The 18,815-nt window shown below is 41.9% G+C and overlaps 1 protein-coding gene across 1 annotated transcript in view; it reads left to right on the plus strand.

Annotated features, from left to right (window-relative positions):
* Positions 1 to 18,815, plus strand: part of cdc73 (cell division cycle 73, Paf1/RNA polymerase II complex component, homolog (S. cerevisiae)) — a 277,463-nt gene that overhangs the window by 19,228 nt on the left and 239,420 nt on the right. Inside the window, exons 3-8 of the mRNA XM_055642329.1 lie at positions 2,386 to 2,455; positions 4,229 to 4,291; positions 4,407 to 4,459; positions 8,050 to 8,138; positions 10,077 to 10,293; positions 16,405 to 16,503. Coding sequence (XP_055498304.1) covers positions 2,386 to 2,455; positions 4,229 to 4,291; positions 4,407 to 4,459; positions 8,050 to 8,138; positions 10,077 to 10,293; positions 16,405 to 16,503 — 591 coding nt within the window. The remainder of the gene's footprint in view (positions 1 to 2,385; positions 2,456 to 4,228; positions 4,292 to 4,406; positions 4,460 to 8,049; positions 8,139 to 10,076; positions 10,294 to 16,404; positions 16,504 to 18,815) is intronic.

Below are 18,815 nucleotides of genomic sequence, written 5' to 3' on the forward strand. Positions count from 1 at the left end.
TTTAAAAAACAACTCTTGTTAACCAAAGTGCTTTACATTGGTGGAGGTACTAATAGATACATAGAAAATAGGTGCAGGAGTAGGCTATTTGGCCCTTCGAGCCTGCACCGCCATTTAATATGATCATGGCTGATCATCCAACTCAGTATCCCGTACCTGCCTTCTCTCCATACCCCCTGATCCCTTTAGCCACAAGGGCCACATCTAACTCCCTCTTAAATATAGCTTAACATATAAATAATGTTATACAACAGTGGTTCATAGATTAAGTACATACATAAATACATACATATCGCCCTCCCTCAGGACATCAAGAAAGGCTTGAGAGTAAAGATGAATTTTAAGTCTCGACTTAAAAGAGTCGATGGAGGGGGCAGTTCTGATGAGAAAAGGTATGCTGTTCCACAGTCTAGTTGCTGCATGTGGGTTTGAGTGGAGATGTTCAGCGAAACGATCGCCTAGCCCATATTTGGTCTCGCCGATATATAGGCGTCCATACCTAGAACAGAAGATGCAGTACGGAATTACAATCAAGCTACACAAATGAACAACAACTTGCTGAGAGGATAATAGTTTATTTGTTTTGATACTTTCCCCTGAACAACTTTTCTGAATCACATGCATGATATATGTTCCCTGAACAAGCTTTCATCTCATCTCTATTAGACAGACACAGGCCCTCTAAACCCTGCCTATCCGTATATCTGATTACAATGGTTCTATAAATTTCATTGGCATCAATATTGACTTGTTTTTTATTTGCTTGTTGAGAAGATAATGGCTTGTTTTGTTTATATAACTTTCCCCAAACAACTCTTCTGAATCACATGCATGACATGTATACCCTGAACAAGCTTTCTTCACATCTCTATTAGACAGACACATGCAACATTCAATCATTATTTACATTAGCCTGGTGGATTTAAACTGCTTTGTCTACACAGCCAAGAAATAAGCATTATTTTCAGTCAAAGTCACTTGCCTTTTCTACTAGTGGTATTCACTGTTGGTGTTCCACCAAAGTCTTTAACAATTCCATGATGAAGGGTAGGTAGTTGTGTTTTCTTCTGACATTTTCAGTCTGGAAAATGAAAGTGAGCACAAAATAAGAATGAGCACATTTTACATTCAGTGTGCATAGAACCACAAGTATAATCCCACATTCCTAAGCATAGAACCACAAGTATAATCCCACATTCCTAAGACATACAGGTTTGTAGGTTAATTGGCTTTTGTAAAAAAAAAATGTCCCTAGTGTGTAGGATAGAACTAGTGCACGGGGATTGCTGGTCGCTGTGGACTCGGTGGGCTGAAGGGCCTGTTTCCACACTGTATCTCTAAAGTTACTAAAGAAACAATATACTTGCCATCACTTTACAGTGCACAGAAAACAGACATTTGTGCACAAGGATCTAGGGCACACTTTATATTTTATTTTCAATCTTCTCACTTCCAAGTGACCCCAAATTGAGTAAATTTGTTCCTTCAATTAGAAACAAAAAAAAACTGCTGATAATAGATATTGAAATTAATACCAGCATATGAGCTGTGGCAAGGAGTTTTAGGAGATGTAATGGGTTATGTGAACAGGGTGTGATGTTTAAAAAAAAAAAAAATAGGCAGTAAAGACTGGCTTTGGTTTCCCAATATTAAAGTACGGTGCCTTATGTGAAAGTATGTGGAATGTTGTTTGAAAGCCCATGTAAGTAGGGGTACCTTTTTGTCCACAAAAAAACCCCACTGCTTACACATAACATTCCTCAGGTGCACAGTTATTAAATGAGGGGAAAGTAGGAAGGAGGAGTCATGGAGTCGTACAGCACGCCCCTTGGCCCAACTTGCCCACACCAGCCAACAATTCTTGTTCCACTTGTCCCACCTGTCTGCGTTTGGCCCATATCCCTCCAAACCTGTCCCATCCATGTTGGCAGACAAAAGTGTTGGAGAAACTCAGCGGGTGCGGCAGCATCTATGGAGCAAAAGAAATAGGCTACTTTTCGGGCCAAAACCCTTCTTCAGACTGTCCTATCCATGTACCTGTTTAACTGTTTCTTAAACATTGAAATAATCCCTGCCTCAACTCCCTCCTCTGGCAGCTCGTTCCATACTCCCACCACCCGTTGTGTGAAAAAGTTACCCCCTCAGATTCCTATTAAATCTTTTCCCCTTCACCTTAAAGTTGTGAGAAGGACCTGCAATAAGCAGACAGTGCTTCCCGAGCCCTCGGTATTAGTAGCAGAGGAGTTGAAAAGGATCACAGAAATAGGGGCAAGGAAGTACTCTCTTTTAATATTGTGGAGTTCAGTCACCATTAGAGTAACTGTCACGAAAACAATTTACTGTTCATTTTTAAGTAATGACCACTATGTTCCAATTTTTAAATAGACGGAGAATATTCCTGTGGTGCGAAGACCAGACAGAAAGGATTTACTTAGCTACTTAAATGGTGAAACGCGTAAGTATGCCTTAATTATTAGAAGCAGTGAAACCTGCTTATTGATCTGCATTGATTTCATGAGCATTTCTAAAAAAAATCTTCCACTTGCAATGTTTCTGGTTGTCTTGTAGAATCATACAGCACGATAAACAACTGCTTTGACTCGCCATGTCCATGCTGACTATCAAATGCACATCTATGTTCATCCCCATTTATCAACAGTTGGTCCCTGTCTCCTGTGGTTTAGTGAATCAAGTACTCGTCCAAATATCTTCCGTAGAACTCTCAAACCATGCTTATTCAGAGCAGTCAAAGTCTGAAACCAAATTTGTTTTGGACCTCCAAGTGCAGAGATTTCTGATAAGCCTTCCCCCATGCTGGATGCCATGACATTTATATTTTATGATTCTTTGCTATACCCGCCCTTGGACTATTTGATGTGCCTTTTTGGGGATTGTATCCTCTCAATTTGCTCGCTTTTTTGGGGGATCTAACACAGAGTAATACTCAATTTATAATCTCTTTTCTTTCGGAGACAATACTTTAGTGTTGTGCACTTTGCCTTCCTCTGGCAAATTAACATTTTTAACCATCACCTTTTTAAGTTTTCAAAGCTTAAAGATAATTTATGGAGACATTTTGTATCAAACATCAGAAGCCTTGATGTGTTTTTGCATTAACTGGAGCCTTGCTGACTGTCAAAAATAGCAAAAATAATACCCTGCTCTTTACAAAGATGTGGAATGTTCATTCTTAAAAACCAGTTCATTGTTGATGGCTAAATTGTTGCTTTTGTTCCTCTGTGTCTCTGATTTTTAATTTGCAAAACTTGGAATGATGACACAGGCTCGCAGCTGGTAAAGCTGCCGCATGTGTGGGGTTTCTCCAGGTGCTCCAGTTTCCTCCCAAGTAGTGCGGGTCACTGTATAATTCTATGTATAATAACACAATATATAATAACACACTGTATAATAACACTGTACACCTCTAATGTGTAGGGAGTGGATGACAATGTGGAATTAAATAAATAGTGTGAAACTAGTGTGAATTTACACTGCAAAAAAATTCTGTGTTTAAAATATTGCAGAAATGATGATGGGGCCGAATTAGATAAGGGATTTATACAGTGCTTTTTGTAGATAAAAAGGTTTAGGTACACATATCTGTTTTGGTTTTGTGACCAAGCAATTTCTAATTTCATAAACTAACAATAGTATCAAATCAACAATTATTAATAGTTAAACATTATTAAAATAATTTACACTTAGAATTCTGCTAATTTGAAAATTTAGTTTGAACATTTTAGAGGTGCCAGTAGACCATACCTCGAGCAAAACACTGGATTAATGGCATTAGCATCAACTCATCAGAATAAAGATGGTCTTCTATGTGCAATACCTATACTGCAGTATTATTAAAAATGCTCTGGTAAAAATCTAAATGTTATGAAAGCCGAGCAGAGCTAAATGATATAACCTACACCAAAGACACAACATTGCTTCCTCATATTGACATTTAAAAGTGTTGCTAGGGTAGAAAGGAGAAATATGAATTTTGTGCGCTCTTGATAATTTACTAGAAAATACTTGAATTGATTCATATAGTATTTCATAATTCTGTTTGTAAATGTGTTTTGTCACAATTGAGTTGTTAATTTTCTCATTGTTATTGTAAAATTTTATATTGGATCCTTGGCTCATTTTGAATATCCTTGAGTATTACTAAAAAAAATGTTGGCTCGCTGATATTTCCAGTTGCAGACTTTTTCATGCTTGTAATTAATTTCCCCAGCAACATCTGCGAGCATAGACAGAAGTGCCCCGCTAGAAATTGGTTTGCAGCGATCAACACAAGGTAGTTATGATTTTTTTCTGAAAATAAACATGAAACCTTTTGAAATATTATTCTTTAAAATCTGAACACTACGATTTATTTTTTGCCTGCTTTTCCTGTGTTTGTGAACCAACAGTTAAAAGGGCAGCTGAAGAAATATCATCAGAATTAAAAAAACCCAGGATAGAGGTAATTGGCTTCTACAATTTCCGATTTGTTTAAATGTTTAGTTTAGAGATACAGTACGGAAACAGGCCTTTTGGCCCACCGAATCCACACCGACCAGCAATCCCCACACATTAACAATATCCTACACACACTAAGGACAATTTACATTTATACCAAGCCAATTGACCTACAAACCTGTACGTCTTTGGAGTGTGGGAAGAAACTGATGATCTCTGAGAAAAGCTACACAGTCACAGGGGGAACGTACAAACTCCGTACAGACAGCACCCGTAGTCGGGATCGACCCCGGGTCTCCTGTGCTGCAAGCACTGTAAGGCAGCAACTCTACTGCTGCGCCACCATGCTGTCCTCTACAGGACCATACGCGGGCAGGTGCGACTAATGTAGTTGGGATATGTTGGCCGGTGTGGGCATGTTGGGCTGAAGGTCCTGTTTCCATGTGTTTCCAGGATTAGTTTCCACGCTGTATGACCCGATGACAATGTGGACATTATTGCTTGGGAATGTTAATCATAACATTATATATTTAGTGTCAAAGACAGACAGCATCAAAGAGTTACTCCAAAGATAGACCGGCTGGAGTAACTCAGCGGGTGGGGAAAAAGAATGGGTGATGTTTTGGGTCGGAACCCTTCCTCAGATTGAAACTTTTCAGGACCAATCCTTTCAAGTGAGGCAGAGGTTTACTTGCACCTCCTCTAATTTCAGTCTGAGGAAGGGTTCCGACCCAGAATGCTACCTATTCCTTTTCTCCAAAGATGCTGCCTGACCCGCTGAGTTACTCCAGCATTTTATGTCTATCTTCAGTCTGAACCAGCATCTGAAGTTCCTTTCTACACATTTAGTGTCAAGATCGCTTTTCTGCAAGGATTAATTTGCTGAGTTCTTAACTCCCTGCTGCTCCTTTCTCTTGCTCTTCCTTTACATGTTGAGTAAGACCCTTGATTGTGTCCTTGCTCCCAAAATTGATGTTTTAATTCAAACTGACTTTTCCATCCATTCTGCCCTTGTGGCTTATGCAAAAGTTTGTATCCATCATGCTTTGATGGTGAGAATGATTAATGTACTCCTGATTTTGGCTTTTGTTATCCTGACAATTGTATTTAGTACTGAGAATGTAACCAACTACTCTTTCATATTCAAGAGATCTTGTAGGAGTGTGTAGATTTATATCTGGCTATTAAACATGAAATATAGAGTTGTGGGGATTCATCAGTTAATAAGAAAATGCAAATTAATAGTTGAATGTGCAGTTTGTGTGTGGTAAATAGACCATATCAGTTTGCAGCTGTCTATTTATGCTTGTTTTGCATTTAATACTTGTAAATTAGTTTTACTTTATATAGGCCCACTATTATATGAAACATTCTCGGGTGTTTTGTACTGGAGAAAACAAATGGCTGACTATGTCGCAGTTAAGAACAGAGACACAAACATGTACGAGATGAAATAGTTTTAAAGTTCTTTGCCAGTGAAGAAGTTGCGGTAATTGGAAAGATTTGTAAGGACTGTGGCTGAGGTTGGCAGTGCTCATTTACGATGGGTTTGGAATGAACGGTGAGCAAAGTTGGAAGGTTGAAGGCGAGAGAAAACTGCTGTTGTGCATCTCAGTGCTTTACAGAGAGAAAGCAATGGTATGTATGGAATGGAGTGTTGGGTAATCAGGACTTAACATGAATCCTAACATGAATAACTTAACCTGGGACAAGTTTAGATGTATATAGTGAGGAGGATAGAGTGATACAGCGTCGAAACAGGCCCTTTGGCCCAACCAGCACACAACAGGCCAACATGTCCCAGCCACACTAGTCCCACCTGCTCGTGTTTGGCCCATATCCCTCCAAGCCTGTCCTATCCATGTACCTGTCAAACTGTTTCTTAAATGTTGGGATAGTCCCTGCCTCATCTACCTCCTCTGGAAACTTGTTCCATACACCCACCACCCTTTGAATGAATGAATAAGTTTATTGGCCAAGTATTCATACACAAGGAATTTGCCTTGTTGCTCCACCTGCTAGTGACAACATGACATAGTGACAGTTAGGAATGACACATAAATCATTAAAGAGCTGTATAAAATCATGAGAGGAATAGATCAGGTGTGAAAAATTGTGTGAACATTTTACCCCTCGGATTCCTATTAAATCGTTTCCCCTTCATATTAAACGTGCCTCTGGTCCTTGATACACCTATTCTCGGCAAGTCTCTGCATGTACCTGATTTATTCCTCTCATGATTTTATACACTTCTTTAAGATCACCCCATCTCCTCCTCAGCTCTAAAGAATAGAGTCCCAGCCTACTCAACCTCTTCCTGTAGCTCATATCCTCGAGTCCTGGCAACATCCTCGTAAATGTTCTCTGTACTCTTACTAGCTTGACAACATATTTCCTATAACACGGTGCCCAGAGCTGAACACCATAGTCTCAATGCGGCCTTACCAACATCTTATACAATAGCAACATGACCTCTATACTCCATACTCAGACTGATGGCCAATATGCCAAAAGCCTTTTTGACTACCCTATCTACCTGCGACTCCACCTTCAAGGAACCATGTACCTGTACTCCTAGATACCTCTGTACTGCAACACTTCCAGAGGCCTACCATTCACTGTGTAGGTCCTGCCCATGTTAGACTTAAATGCAACACCTCACATTTCCCTGTATTAAACTCCCATCAACCATTCCTTAGCCCACCTGACCAATCGATCAAGATCCTGTTGCAATTTTTCACAACCTTGTGCTCATCAATTGTCATGGGAGAAAGACTTTGCTTTAAAACACATATAGAACACTTCAATCTAAGGGATTACATTTGTCATCAGAACCAAGGTTATTTTACCACGTGAGGGAGCTCATGGCATGTAAAATGCACAGGAAAACAAGAGGATGCATGGAGTGGTAGACTCAACCCAGTCCATCATGGGCACAGTCCTCCCCTCCATCACAAGCTTCCACATGAGGTACCGCCTCAACAAAGCAGCATCTATCGTCAGGGGTCCCCACCATGCCCTCTTCTCACTGCCACCATCTGGCAGGAGGTACAGAAGCCTGAGGTCCGACACCACCAGCTTCAGAAACAGCTACTTTTCTTCAATTGTTAAGTCCTTGAACGAACCCACAAAACCCTAATCCTACATTGACACAGGAACTCGATGGACGACCAGCTTTCCGCCCCCAAATGTCTTGATCTTTGTTTTGGCACAATCTTGCTTTTAGAAATTGTACATGTATAATTAATGTACAATTTATGCATTTGTATGTTTGTCTGAGTCTGTGATGCTGCTGCAAGCACCATTTTCATTGTACTTGTACCTCACCATACTTACGCATATGATAATAAACTTGACTTGCATAAAAATGGAGTTAAAATAGAGCTAACATCAAAAAACATGGCAGATTGGTGCACAAATCTGAGCTGTATTTACTGCTAAACATCAAAACAGGTAACTAAAGTTTTTCCATGTAAATATTTTGAAATTATCTGAATGATTTAAGATTGAACTGTGACGAGAATATTGGCCTATATATTTCACAATGATGTGGCAGCTCTGATTGTTAAGAACTAAGATGTTTCTTTTAATTAGGATGAAGAGCGCGTGCGACTTGACAAAGAGCGCTTGGCAGCTCGGTTGGAAGGCCACAAGGAAGGCATTGTACAGACAGAGCAGATCAGGTAAACTCAATCCCACAAATAATGTTATGATTAACATTCCCATTTCATGGTCAATGGAGATTCTGCAGTAAGGTGAAAAAATCAACCCAATTATTTGCAATTGACGAGCACAATTTCAGACTGTGGGGGGTGGGGGGGGGTCGGTAGGTTGCATTATTTCTAATATGAAATGTGACCTGTTGATTGTGAGACGCAAGAGAACGCAGTTGCTGGAATCTTGAACTAAATACAAACTGCTGGTGGAAGTCAGCGGGTCTGGCAGCATCTGTGGAGGGTTGTCTGTCCATTATTATTACAGATGCTGCCTGACCTGCTGAGTTTTTACACCATTTAAAAAAAAATGTCCTGTTAACTTTAGCTTTGCTGCTTTCACATAATCCCATCTCTATCAAATAAAATCTCATGTTTCCTGATTACAAATCATATAAATCAGAGGTGGCGGAGAAGGAAGGAACCCGCATGCTCTGGCACCAAGTACAGATTGTCCCTTTGATCAACCCAAGGGGACCCACTCTTTCCTGAGTTTCCCCCCCCCCCTTGCTCCCAATATGCTTATAAAATACCTTGAGATTCTTGAGTGATATTTCGTAGCCTGTCTTTTCCCCCATAATTGCTCTTCTACACACTTTTTACTCCTCGAGGGTTTGTTCTATTTTCACTTGCCTCCACACACTTCCTTTTTTTCATCAAACCGTAAATATATCCTTTGTCACCCAGAATTCTGTCAATTTGATTTTGAGATACAGCATGGGAGCAGGCCCTTATGCCCACTGAGCCCTTATCAATCATTGATCACTCCTTCACATTAGTTCTATGTTATCCTTATCCCACCTCTGCACCCACTCCCTACACACTCAGGGCAATTTTGTAGAGGCCAATATACCTACAAACCCACACGCCTTTGGGATGTGGGAGGAAATCAGAGCACTCGGAGGAAACCAATGCGGTTACAGGGAGAACATGCGAACTGCACATATACGGAACCCGTAGTTAAGATCGAACCCGGGTCTTTGGCGTTGTGAGGCAGCAGCTCTACCATGGCACATTGACGTGGCAGAACTGTAGAAGTAATGAACTGCATCTGCAGATTTGAAGGACATGAAATGCTGCAGTAACTCGGCAGGATCTCGGGCAGAATCTCTGGAGAACATGGATTGGTGATGTTTCGGGTCGGGGACCTTCTTCAGACTAATTGAGTGGATGGGGGAGTGGGGCAGGGCAGAAAGCTTGGAGAGAGGAGAGGCAGGACAAAGCATGGCAGTTCATTGGTAGACACTGAGGAGAGGGGGTGGGGTGGGGTGGAGGTGGAGGGAGTTTGACAGCAGATGGTTGGAATGAAGTCTAGAGATTAAAGCAGAAGGCGTGAGACCAGATTGAAGACCTGCAAATTGTGAAGTCAGAGGAAGTCTGAAGAAGGGTTTCGGCCCGAAACGTTGCCTATTTCCTTCACTCCATAGATGCTGCCTCACCCGCTGGGTTTCTCCAGCATTTTTGTCTACCTTCGATTTTCCAGCATCTGCAGTTCCTTCTTAAACATTTTGCCTAAACTTGGTTTGCCCATATCTGTTCCTCATTCAACACGACAAAAGCAGATTAAACAATAATTAAACTTTATTTTTTCCTCAGTGTTTCTCTTTATGTGCACACATTGACAACTGCAGAATGACAGGCAGTAAATTTCAGAATATCATACTAAAGACCAATTAAAAATCAAAATGTATAAATCGTATCACACAAATTCCCAGTATGCCAGTCAATTAAAAAAAAAATCCCAAAAGTTTATTTATTTGGTGTTGACCATAAAAATTAAATCTCTCTAATGTTTTATATGCTGTAATAATTTAATGCTCAAATTGGATTATTCATATCCATTATAGATTTATATAAAAATCGTAATTGGGCAATTTAGTTTCAGTTTTGATTGTTTTGTGCTTCTAGGTCATTATCAGAGGCCATGTCTGTGGAAAAGATTGCTGCTATTAAGGCGAAGATTATGGCAAAGAAACGGTCCACTATAAAGACGGATCTGGATGATGACATTGCAGCTTTGAAACAAAGAAGTTTTGTAGATTCTGAAGTAGACGTAACCAGAGATATTGTCAGTAGAGAGAGGGTATGGCGGACAAGAACTACCATTCTCCAAAGCACTGGCAAGGTGAGTTCAGGGGAATTCATCCGTATGATTGCTCTTGCGTTCCATGGGGTTACCACCTTTAGTTTACAGATACCGCATGGAAAACAGTCCACCAAGTCCACGACTGACCATCGATCACCCACTCACACTACTTCTACGTTATCCCACTTTCTCATCCACTCCCTGCACACGAGGGGCAATTTACAGAGGGCCCATTAACCTACAAACCCGCACGTCTTTGGCATGTGGGAGGAAAGTGAAGCACCCAGAGGAAGCCCACCCGATCACAGGGAGAACGTGCAAACTTCACACAGACAGTGGCCGAGGTCAGGATCGAACCCAGGTGTCCGGCGCTCCAAGGGAGCGGCTCTACCAGCTGCGCCACCGTGCCGCTGTATAGGAACACATATTTAATTGCTGGTTTTTACTGAGTTAGCCGAATGCCACTTTGTACTGAAGAGCTGTAATCCGGAGAGGGTTTATGCTTTTAGATTGAGGATAACATCTATCTTGGTTTGAATTTGAAAGGCAGTATACTACACCATTGAATAAGATTGACCCTTGAAGAACTTGGTTAGTTTAAGTTTCCTTTTTCCAATTTGGATTTTAACTGAAACTGACCATGTAATGTGTTGGCTCGCCTGGAGCTGACATTTATGCATCAACATAATGTTTCACAACAATGAACGTAGAAGCTTAGGCAGTTCAATATGGTTAAACATTGGTTATGTGGTGAAAACAATAGAGAGATTTTATAAAGCAATTTTTGAATATATTCTTGTAAACCAAACAAGATTGTAATCATGAGAAACTAAAGATACATATCTGTTTTAATTTTGTTTTCCATTCCCAAAATTTAGAATTTGCCATCATTCATCCGTCCTATTATTTTCCCTAAGGACTATAAACAAAATAGCACAAGAACTTGGAAATCCAAAGGAAGGTTACAAGTTATCAACCGATATTTATTGAATCAACTGTGTTCCTTATATACTTTTTATATTGTGTTTGTATTTGAAGTGGGATAATATAGAACTAATGAGAATGGGTGATAGATGGTTGGCCTGGACTAGATGAGTCGAAGGGCCTTTTTTCACGCTGTGTCTCGAACTCTAAATCAAATGCATGGGGAGCAACCCTCAAACTAGATTAACATGTTTAATAAAGTTAATATCATGTTTTAATCTGTGCTTAAGAATCCACATTGTTGTTGTCATAGAATTATACACCATGGAAACAAGCCCTTCGGCACAACTTTCCCATGCTGACCAAGATGCCCATGTATATTAGTCCCACCTTCCTGGGTTTTGCCCGTATCCCTCTAAACCTTTCCTATCCATGAACCTGTCCAGATGTCTTTTAAATGTAATAGTAGCTATTTCAAGTACCTCCTCTGACAGCTCGTTCCGTATACCCACCACCCTCTGTGGAAAAAGTCGCTCTTCAGGTTCCTATTAAATCTTTTCCCTCCCACCTTAGTTTAGTCTGTAATTCTATTTCTCTCCCTGATGAATCCAACCCCTCTTAAAAACTCAAGCTCTCCAGATCCGGTAACATACTTGTAAAACGTGACATGAAAGTATCCAAATAAAAGATGGAAGTATTCCAAAAAAATACCCATTACTGACTTGTCACTGCTGATTTTATCAAGTCCATTTGCAAAAAGTAAACGAACTTGATCGATCTTTTCCAAAACAAATTGAGAAATAAGTATGGTGACAGCTGTTGGCACATTTTAGACTCAAAATATTGATTTCTTTGTCCTAATCAGGGTTTGCTTTGTTGCTGGTGGTTTGAAACACGTGTTTGCAATTGAAGGAGCATTGCTCAGGAAATAATGGAGACAAAATGTGTAATTTTCTCTAAATTAAACCATATTTCTTTGTGCTTGTACAATCATCAAGCCTATTAGAATTCTTTGGGAAAGGCAAGTGTGCGGAATTGGCTGAGAACCTTTGAATTGTCAAGATGAGACTTTTGAGGTGAAGGGGCAAAGTTTAAAGGAGATGTGCAGGGTGAGATGGCAGTGACGTGCTGCCAGGAATGGTGATTGTGGGATTTAGGAGGCTTTTAGATAGGTGCATTGAGATGCAGAGAATGGAAGGATGTGCATCACGTGCAGGCAGAGGATGCTTGTTTATCTTGGCTTCATGTTTAGTACAGACATTGTGGGCCGAATGGTCTGTTCCTGTCCTGCACTGTTCTATGCTCTACGTGGGTTGGCCCATCCTTCTTGTTCTTTCATGTTGCATGTTTCAGATTCCAAAATGAAATGCACAAGCTCTGAATCGGGTTTAGCAGCAGTGCATGATAATTTTCCCCAACAAAATATGCACAGTGATTTGAGTGAATTTTCTTGATGCTTCCAAGATATGATTTATCAAAACCTTTCGTAGCTATTTACATTGCTCTCACATGCGGAGGTTTCTTGACCTTGGGATTACCGAGATCTGTATGGAATGATTTAGCTGCAGCATAGCTAAAGGTCATCTCATAATGACGTGTGTTTTCTTTATGCTTGTGAACCTTGTCAGCAAGGCTAACATTTATTGGCCATTCTCCAATAGTTTGGAAAAGGTGACGGTGAATCAACTGCTCGCTCCTCTGCAGTAGGATGGCATTCCCAAAATTGGGTAAGGTCTATACCCAGGTACTGTCAGGATGACGTGTGACTTGAAGTGAACCAGTGAACCAGTTGGCCCTAGTTGTGTCTATAGCTTGGGCGGTCACATCAGAGAAATTCTGAGAGCCTGATGTGGTTTGACCTGTAGCCAGGGGGCGCCAATGATGGAGGAAGTAAATGTACAACCTACTGCAGGGGTCGACAACCTGCGGCTCCCGGGCCGAATGTGGCCCGTAACCATAAATCATCCGGCCCGTAGGCGTATTTTTTTTTCCTGTATTCACCCGGCCTGCAGACCTCCGTCATCTCCGGTACCTCACGATGTCCAGGCGCGGTGACGCAAGGAGGCCTGCGCTGGCGGCCGTAATGGCGGAGCGTCCGAGCCCCGAGCTCGACCATGTACCGAGCGCTGACTGTACCGCATCCTGCGCAAAGCCGCTGGCACACACGCGCACCCTCTGTGAACATGTGATTTGATGCCTGCCATCCGGAGCGGGATGGGGGCGGGATCCATGTGTACATGCGATAGATGTGGCCCACCATCCGTTCACAGACATGCGTCCTGGCCCCTATGCCCCAAGGTTGCCGACCCCTGACCTACTGGATGGCATCTAATAAAGTAAGCCAAACGGTTGAGTTAATTAGGTCTTGTTTGGGGACTTGGGGGTTGACGCCTTTGGTGAAGGAAAAGCAGTGAGATCATGAAGCCTGCCTTTTAGTCTTTAGACTTTAGAGATACACCATAGAAACAGACCCTTCGTCAACCAGCGATTACCCCATACACTAGCGCTATCCTACACACTAAGGACAATTTTACAACTTACTAAAGCCAATTAACTTACAAACCTGCACGCCTTTGGAGTGTGGGAAGAAACCGGAGCACCTGTAAAAAAACGCACGCAGGCACGGAGAATGTACAAACTCTGCACAGACATCACCCGTAGTCAGGATCGAACCCGGGTCTCTGGCGCTGTCGGGCACTGTGCCGCCCTTCGCATTAGCAATTTTGGTGCCCAGCCTGAAGTCCAGCACCGACCGCCATGTTCAGGAACAGCTACTTTCCACGGCCACTACTACTATCGCAATCAGTTTCCTCAACCAACCACACAGCCCTAATCTTACCTCAACATTGGAATACTACAGACTGCCTCTTGCACAACCACAGACTTGTTTTTTTTTTCCTATGATGTTTTATAGTTTTGTCTTTTTTTTAGTTTTTTATCTTTATACAATCTTGTGCAATTTTACGTGCAGTTTATGTGTCTGAGTCTATGTGCCAGTAATGCTGCTGTAGGCAGGATTTTTAATTGTACCTGTACCTCATTGTACTTGTGCATCTGACAATCTCAACTCAAATTCAATATGACCATTTTCAATTTCTGTTAAATGCAATTTGATAAATTTACCTTCAAATTGGAATAAGTTGAGTAAGGAAAATTGTGGGTTTTGTGAGAAAGATTGAATGACTGGTGGATGCAGTTCCTACAAAATATTATTGATTTGTTTAAAAATTTGACACCGAGCCTTTGGTTGTTTAATATTCACATACATAATTCCACTTCTCTCTGAAGCAACTTACAGACCATATTCCAAATGTATGTTTTCACAATTAGTTTTTTTATATATATAAGAGACATTTTTCTTCTGCTTATATTGAGTAAACTTAAAGGTACTAAATCTTATTGCTTAAAAACGCAAAGAACTGCAGATGCAGGTGTACAAAAAAAAAAACGCAAACTGCTGGAGTAACTCAACGGGTCAGGCAGCATCTCTGGAGAACATGCATAGGGGACATTTTGGGTCAGTACCTTTCTTCTGACTCTGGAGACTTCCAGTCTGATAAAAGGGTCCCGACCCAAAAGGCCACCCATCTGTTTTCTCCAGAGATGCTGTCTGGCTCGCTGAGTTACTCCAGCACGTTGCACTTGTTACTTGAAGCTTTGCTTAAAAGCTGCACTTGTATTTTCGCCATGACATTCCTAATCCTGAACTACACAGCTATATAGTAGTGTGATTTCCTCTGACTTGAGCCAGACAGGCATTGATGTAATTGAATCAGTCTGCTGGGTGTGACTTGCTGCTGCCTGAGCAGGTTTTCTCCGAGGCTACCATTGTCCTTTCAGAGGCTGCTGCATTAAATGCCCTTGGTGCAGTAACAGTCTCATATTTGATTTTATTGGAAACTCGTTTTGCCGAACACTTGCGCTCGGTCTGCCAAAGCCTGCTGGATATTTCGGCTTCCAAGCCTTTTAATACTTCCCATTCCCACACTGACCTTAGATAGACACAAAGTGCTGGAATAACTCAGCGGGACAGGCAGCATCTCAGGATAGAAGGAACGGGTGACGTTTCGGGTTGAGACCCTTGTTCAGACTTAGAAACATAGAAAATAGGTGCAGGAGTAGGCCATTTGGCCCTTCGAGCCTGCACCGCCATTCGATATGATCATGGTTGATCATCCAACTCAGTATCCCATCCCTGCCTTCTCTCCATACCCCCTGATCCCTTTAGCCACAAGGGCCACATCTAACTCCGTCTTAAATATAGCAAGGAGAGAGGGAGTCACAGAGATAAGGAAAGGTAAGCCCACACTGACCTTTCTGTCCTGGGGCCCCTCCATTGCCAGAGTAAGGCCACAGGCAAATTGGATGAACAGCACTTCATATTAAACATGAACACCAAATGTGGGCAACTAACATCCCAGTCGCTTGAACGTTGAATTCTCAGATTTTTAGGTAAATAACCTACTCAACCAACCAACTCTTTCCCCCAACCCCCACCTTATGTTCCCTGTGCCCCACCTGGATGGACTAATTTCTCCCTTTCTGCTTCGCTCCCGCTCCCCCCCCCCCCCCCCCCCCCCATCTCCTTCCACCAACGTCCCTCTGTCTTCACATTTTATGCTTCTATCTCGCACTTTTTTTGCCTTATCATGTCTGGCCTTTGTCCACCCATCTGCCAATCACCCCCACCTTCACCTGTATCCACCTATCACTTGCCAGGCTTTGTCCTGCCTCTCCTCTCTTTCAGCTTTCGGTCCCGACCCAAAACACCATCTATCAACGTTCTCCAGAGATGCTGCCTGCCCCACTGAGTCACTCCAACACTTTGTGTCTTTTAGTGTTAACCAGCATTTTGTCTCTAACGTCCTGCACTGATAGTATTATGACCATTTAAAAATCTCAATTGCTAATGCATGTTCTTGACAATGCATTTATTTATCCAGTAGCTTTAATACAATTTCATCGCTTTGATCAAATGTATGAGGTTACTCTGTGAATGCAAGCGTCCTGCCATACCGTATGTACACAGTAGATGGCAGTATGCAACATGCTGAGAAATGATAGAGTTCAAGTTGTTTTTTGATTATGTTGTGCCTTAGATTATTTTTGTGAAGGATGCCTCGGAAGCATCAATTTTTGTGGGGAAATTGGAGTCAAGCCACTTTATTCTGTGCTTAATTAATTTTAAAAATCCATTCCTCCTGATTATATTTATTCCTCCCACAGAATTTTTCGAAGAACATCTTTGCAATTTTGCAATCGGTGAAAGCCCGGGAAGAAGGTCGAGCACCAGAACAAAGGCCCCCACAAAACGTAATGCCTCCGGTAAGAAGAAAATTAACAATGCCTTTCATCATTGTCCATCTGAGTCGGAATAAAATCTTCTTTAACATACAGATGTTTCTTGACTCTTTAGTTTAGTTTAGAGATACAGTGAGGAAATAGGCCCAGCGAGTCGGCACCGACCAGTGATCCCCGCACATTAACACTATCATACACGAAGGACAATTTTTACATTTATACCAAGCCAATTAACCAACAAACCTGTTTAAGAAGGAACTGCAGATGCTGGAAAATCGAAGGTACACAAAAAAGCTGGAGAAACTCAGCGGGTGCAGCAGCATCTATGGAGCGAAGGAAATAGGCAACGTTTCGGGCTGAAACCCTTCTTCAGACCTACAAACCTGTTTGTCTTTGGGGGGGGGGGGGGGGGGTCGAAGAAAACCCATGCAGGTCACGGGGAGAAGATACAACCTCGGTACAGACAGCATCCGTAGTCAGGATCAAACCCGGGTCTCTGGCGCTGTAAGGCATCAACTCTACCGCTGTGCCACTGTGTCGCCCTCTTGGATGCTGTCACTCTCTCTCATCCAAACTGAAAAAATTGGTTCCAAAATTAGATTTCAAGAATATAGACAGGCCATCTCTTTAAAATACCAGAAGAATTATGCAGGATTTTCTTCGCCATGGTTTAGTTATTTCAGAAAATCACAACCTCTCTCTGTTGGCATATCCCATTTGCTAATGTTGCATTTAGCTCTGGAGCACACAGTTAATGCAAAGCTAGTGGATATAACATAGTGTTAATTGAACATTGTCCATACATTGTAGCCAACAGCGTATTTACTTTTAAATTACAACTAGACCAAGTGCAGACCCGTTGGGTCTGCGCCCCCAATGGTGTGATCCCCCAACCCAATATTCCACCATGCACCCGTCTCCTCCAAAGGAACTGAAGCCGTTCTCAAAAGTAAGATTCCAGCACTGCCCTGCCTCTTTAAAAAAAATCCAATTGCACCCTCCCCTGCCTGCTGCAGCAGTGAAAAGTGCAGTGTTCCTGTCTTGCAACATTGTTTCGAAGTGTGTTGGAAGCTGATAGAAAGGAGCAGCCGTCAACGAATCAAAAGGCAGGAAGGGATCCGTACTGCAGGCGGACGGATTTGAGTTTTATATATATACTAGACCAAGTGCAGACCCGTTGGGTCTGCTCCCCCAATGGTGTGATCCCCCAACCCAATATTCCACCATGCACCCGTCTCCTCCAATGGAACTGAAGCCGTTCCCAAAAGTAAGATTCCAGCACTGCCCTGCCTCTTTAAAAAAAAATCGAATGGCACCTCCCCTGCCTGCTGCAGCAATGAAAAGTTCAGTGTTCCTATCTTGCAACTTTGTTTCGAAGTGTGTTGGAAGCTGATAGGAAGGAGCAGCCGTCAACGAATCGAAAGGCAGGATGGGATCCGTACTGCAGGCGGACTGATTTGACTTTTATATATTAATAGATAGAAGATAGATAGATAGATATGGTGGCATCCGTTTCCTTGGTGGTCTCAAACCAACATTCAGACATTTTTTGTGGGACATCTACAATAACTGTCATGTAAAAACATCGAGTGTGGAAATAGTTGTATCCATATATGCCCATGTGAGCACATAAGAATTTCATTGTTCTAGCTGGGACATATGACAATACAACACTTGATGCTTGAGCATTTTAAAACATGGCTGAGGTAACTGAGTGATTGAAGCACTGGACTTCAAGTCCAGTGGTGTTTCTCCAGATGGGACATTGAGGCACTGAGACACAGAGATAAGACAAAACAGTTGCAGGGGAGGACATTTACTCCAATACCGCTTCAAAAGAGCTCCAGCTTGCAGGGTTTCTGCCCAATGCTTCAGATATGTCAGTTTTTGATACCTAAAGAATAATTGCAAGCCATGGAGGGGACACCTACGATGCTTATCAAATGATGAGAATGGTTAGATGGTAAGAATGACAAACTTTCGAGACAAGATTAAGAGGACATTTTATGAAATTGGACAGAAATTATGAAGGGCATTGAAAGGGCAAAAATGGTGAATGCGTTGCTTGGAATGACACATGAGATGTTAAAGATTTAAATAATTGGCCACAGTGGAACGGAAATTAGAAGAATCTCTATGCATGTCAAGAGAGTTTATTGTCATGTGTCCTGACATGGAACAATGGAATTCTTACTTGCAGCAGCACACAGAGCTATTAAGATCTGAAGAATAGCCTCAACCTGAAACGTCATCCATTCCCTCTCTCCAGAGATGCTGTTTGTCCCGTTGAGTTACTTCAGCTTTTTGTGTCCATCTTCGGTGTGAACCAGCATATC

Source organism: Leucoraja erinacea, chromosome 10, assembly GCF_028641065.1.
Source record: "Leucoraja erinacea ecotype New England chromosome 10, Leri_hhj_1, whole genome shotgun sequence".
Taxonomy (NCBI): domain Eukaryota; kingdom Metazoa; phylum Chordata; class Chondrichthyes; order Rajiformes; family Rajidae; genus Leucoraja; species Leucoraja erinaceus.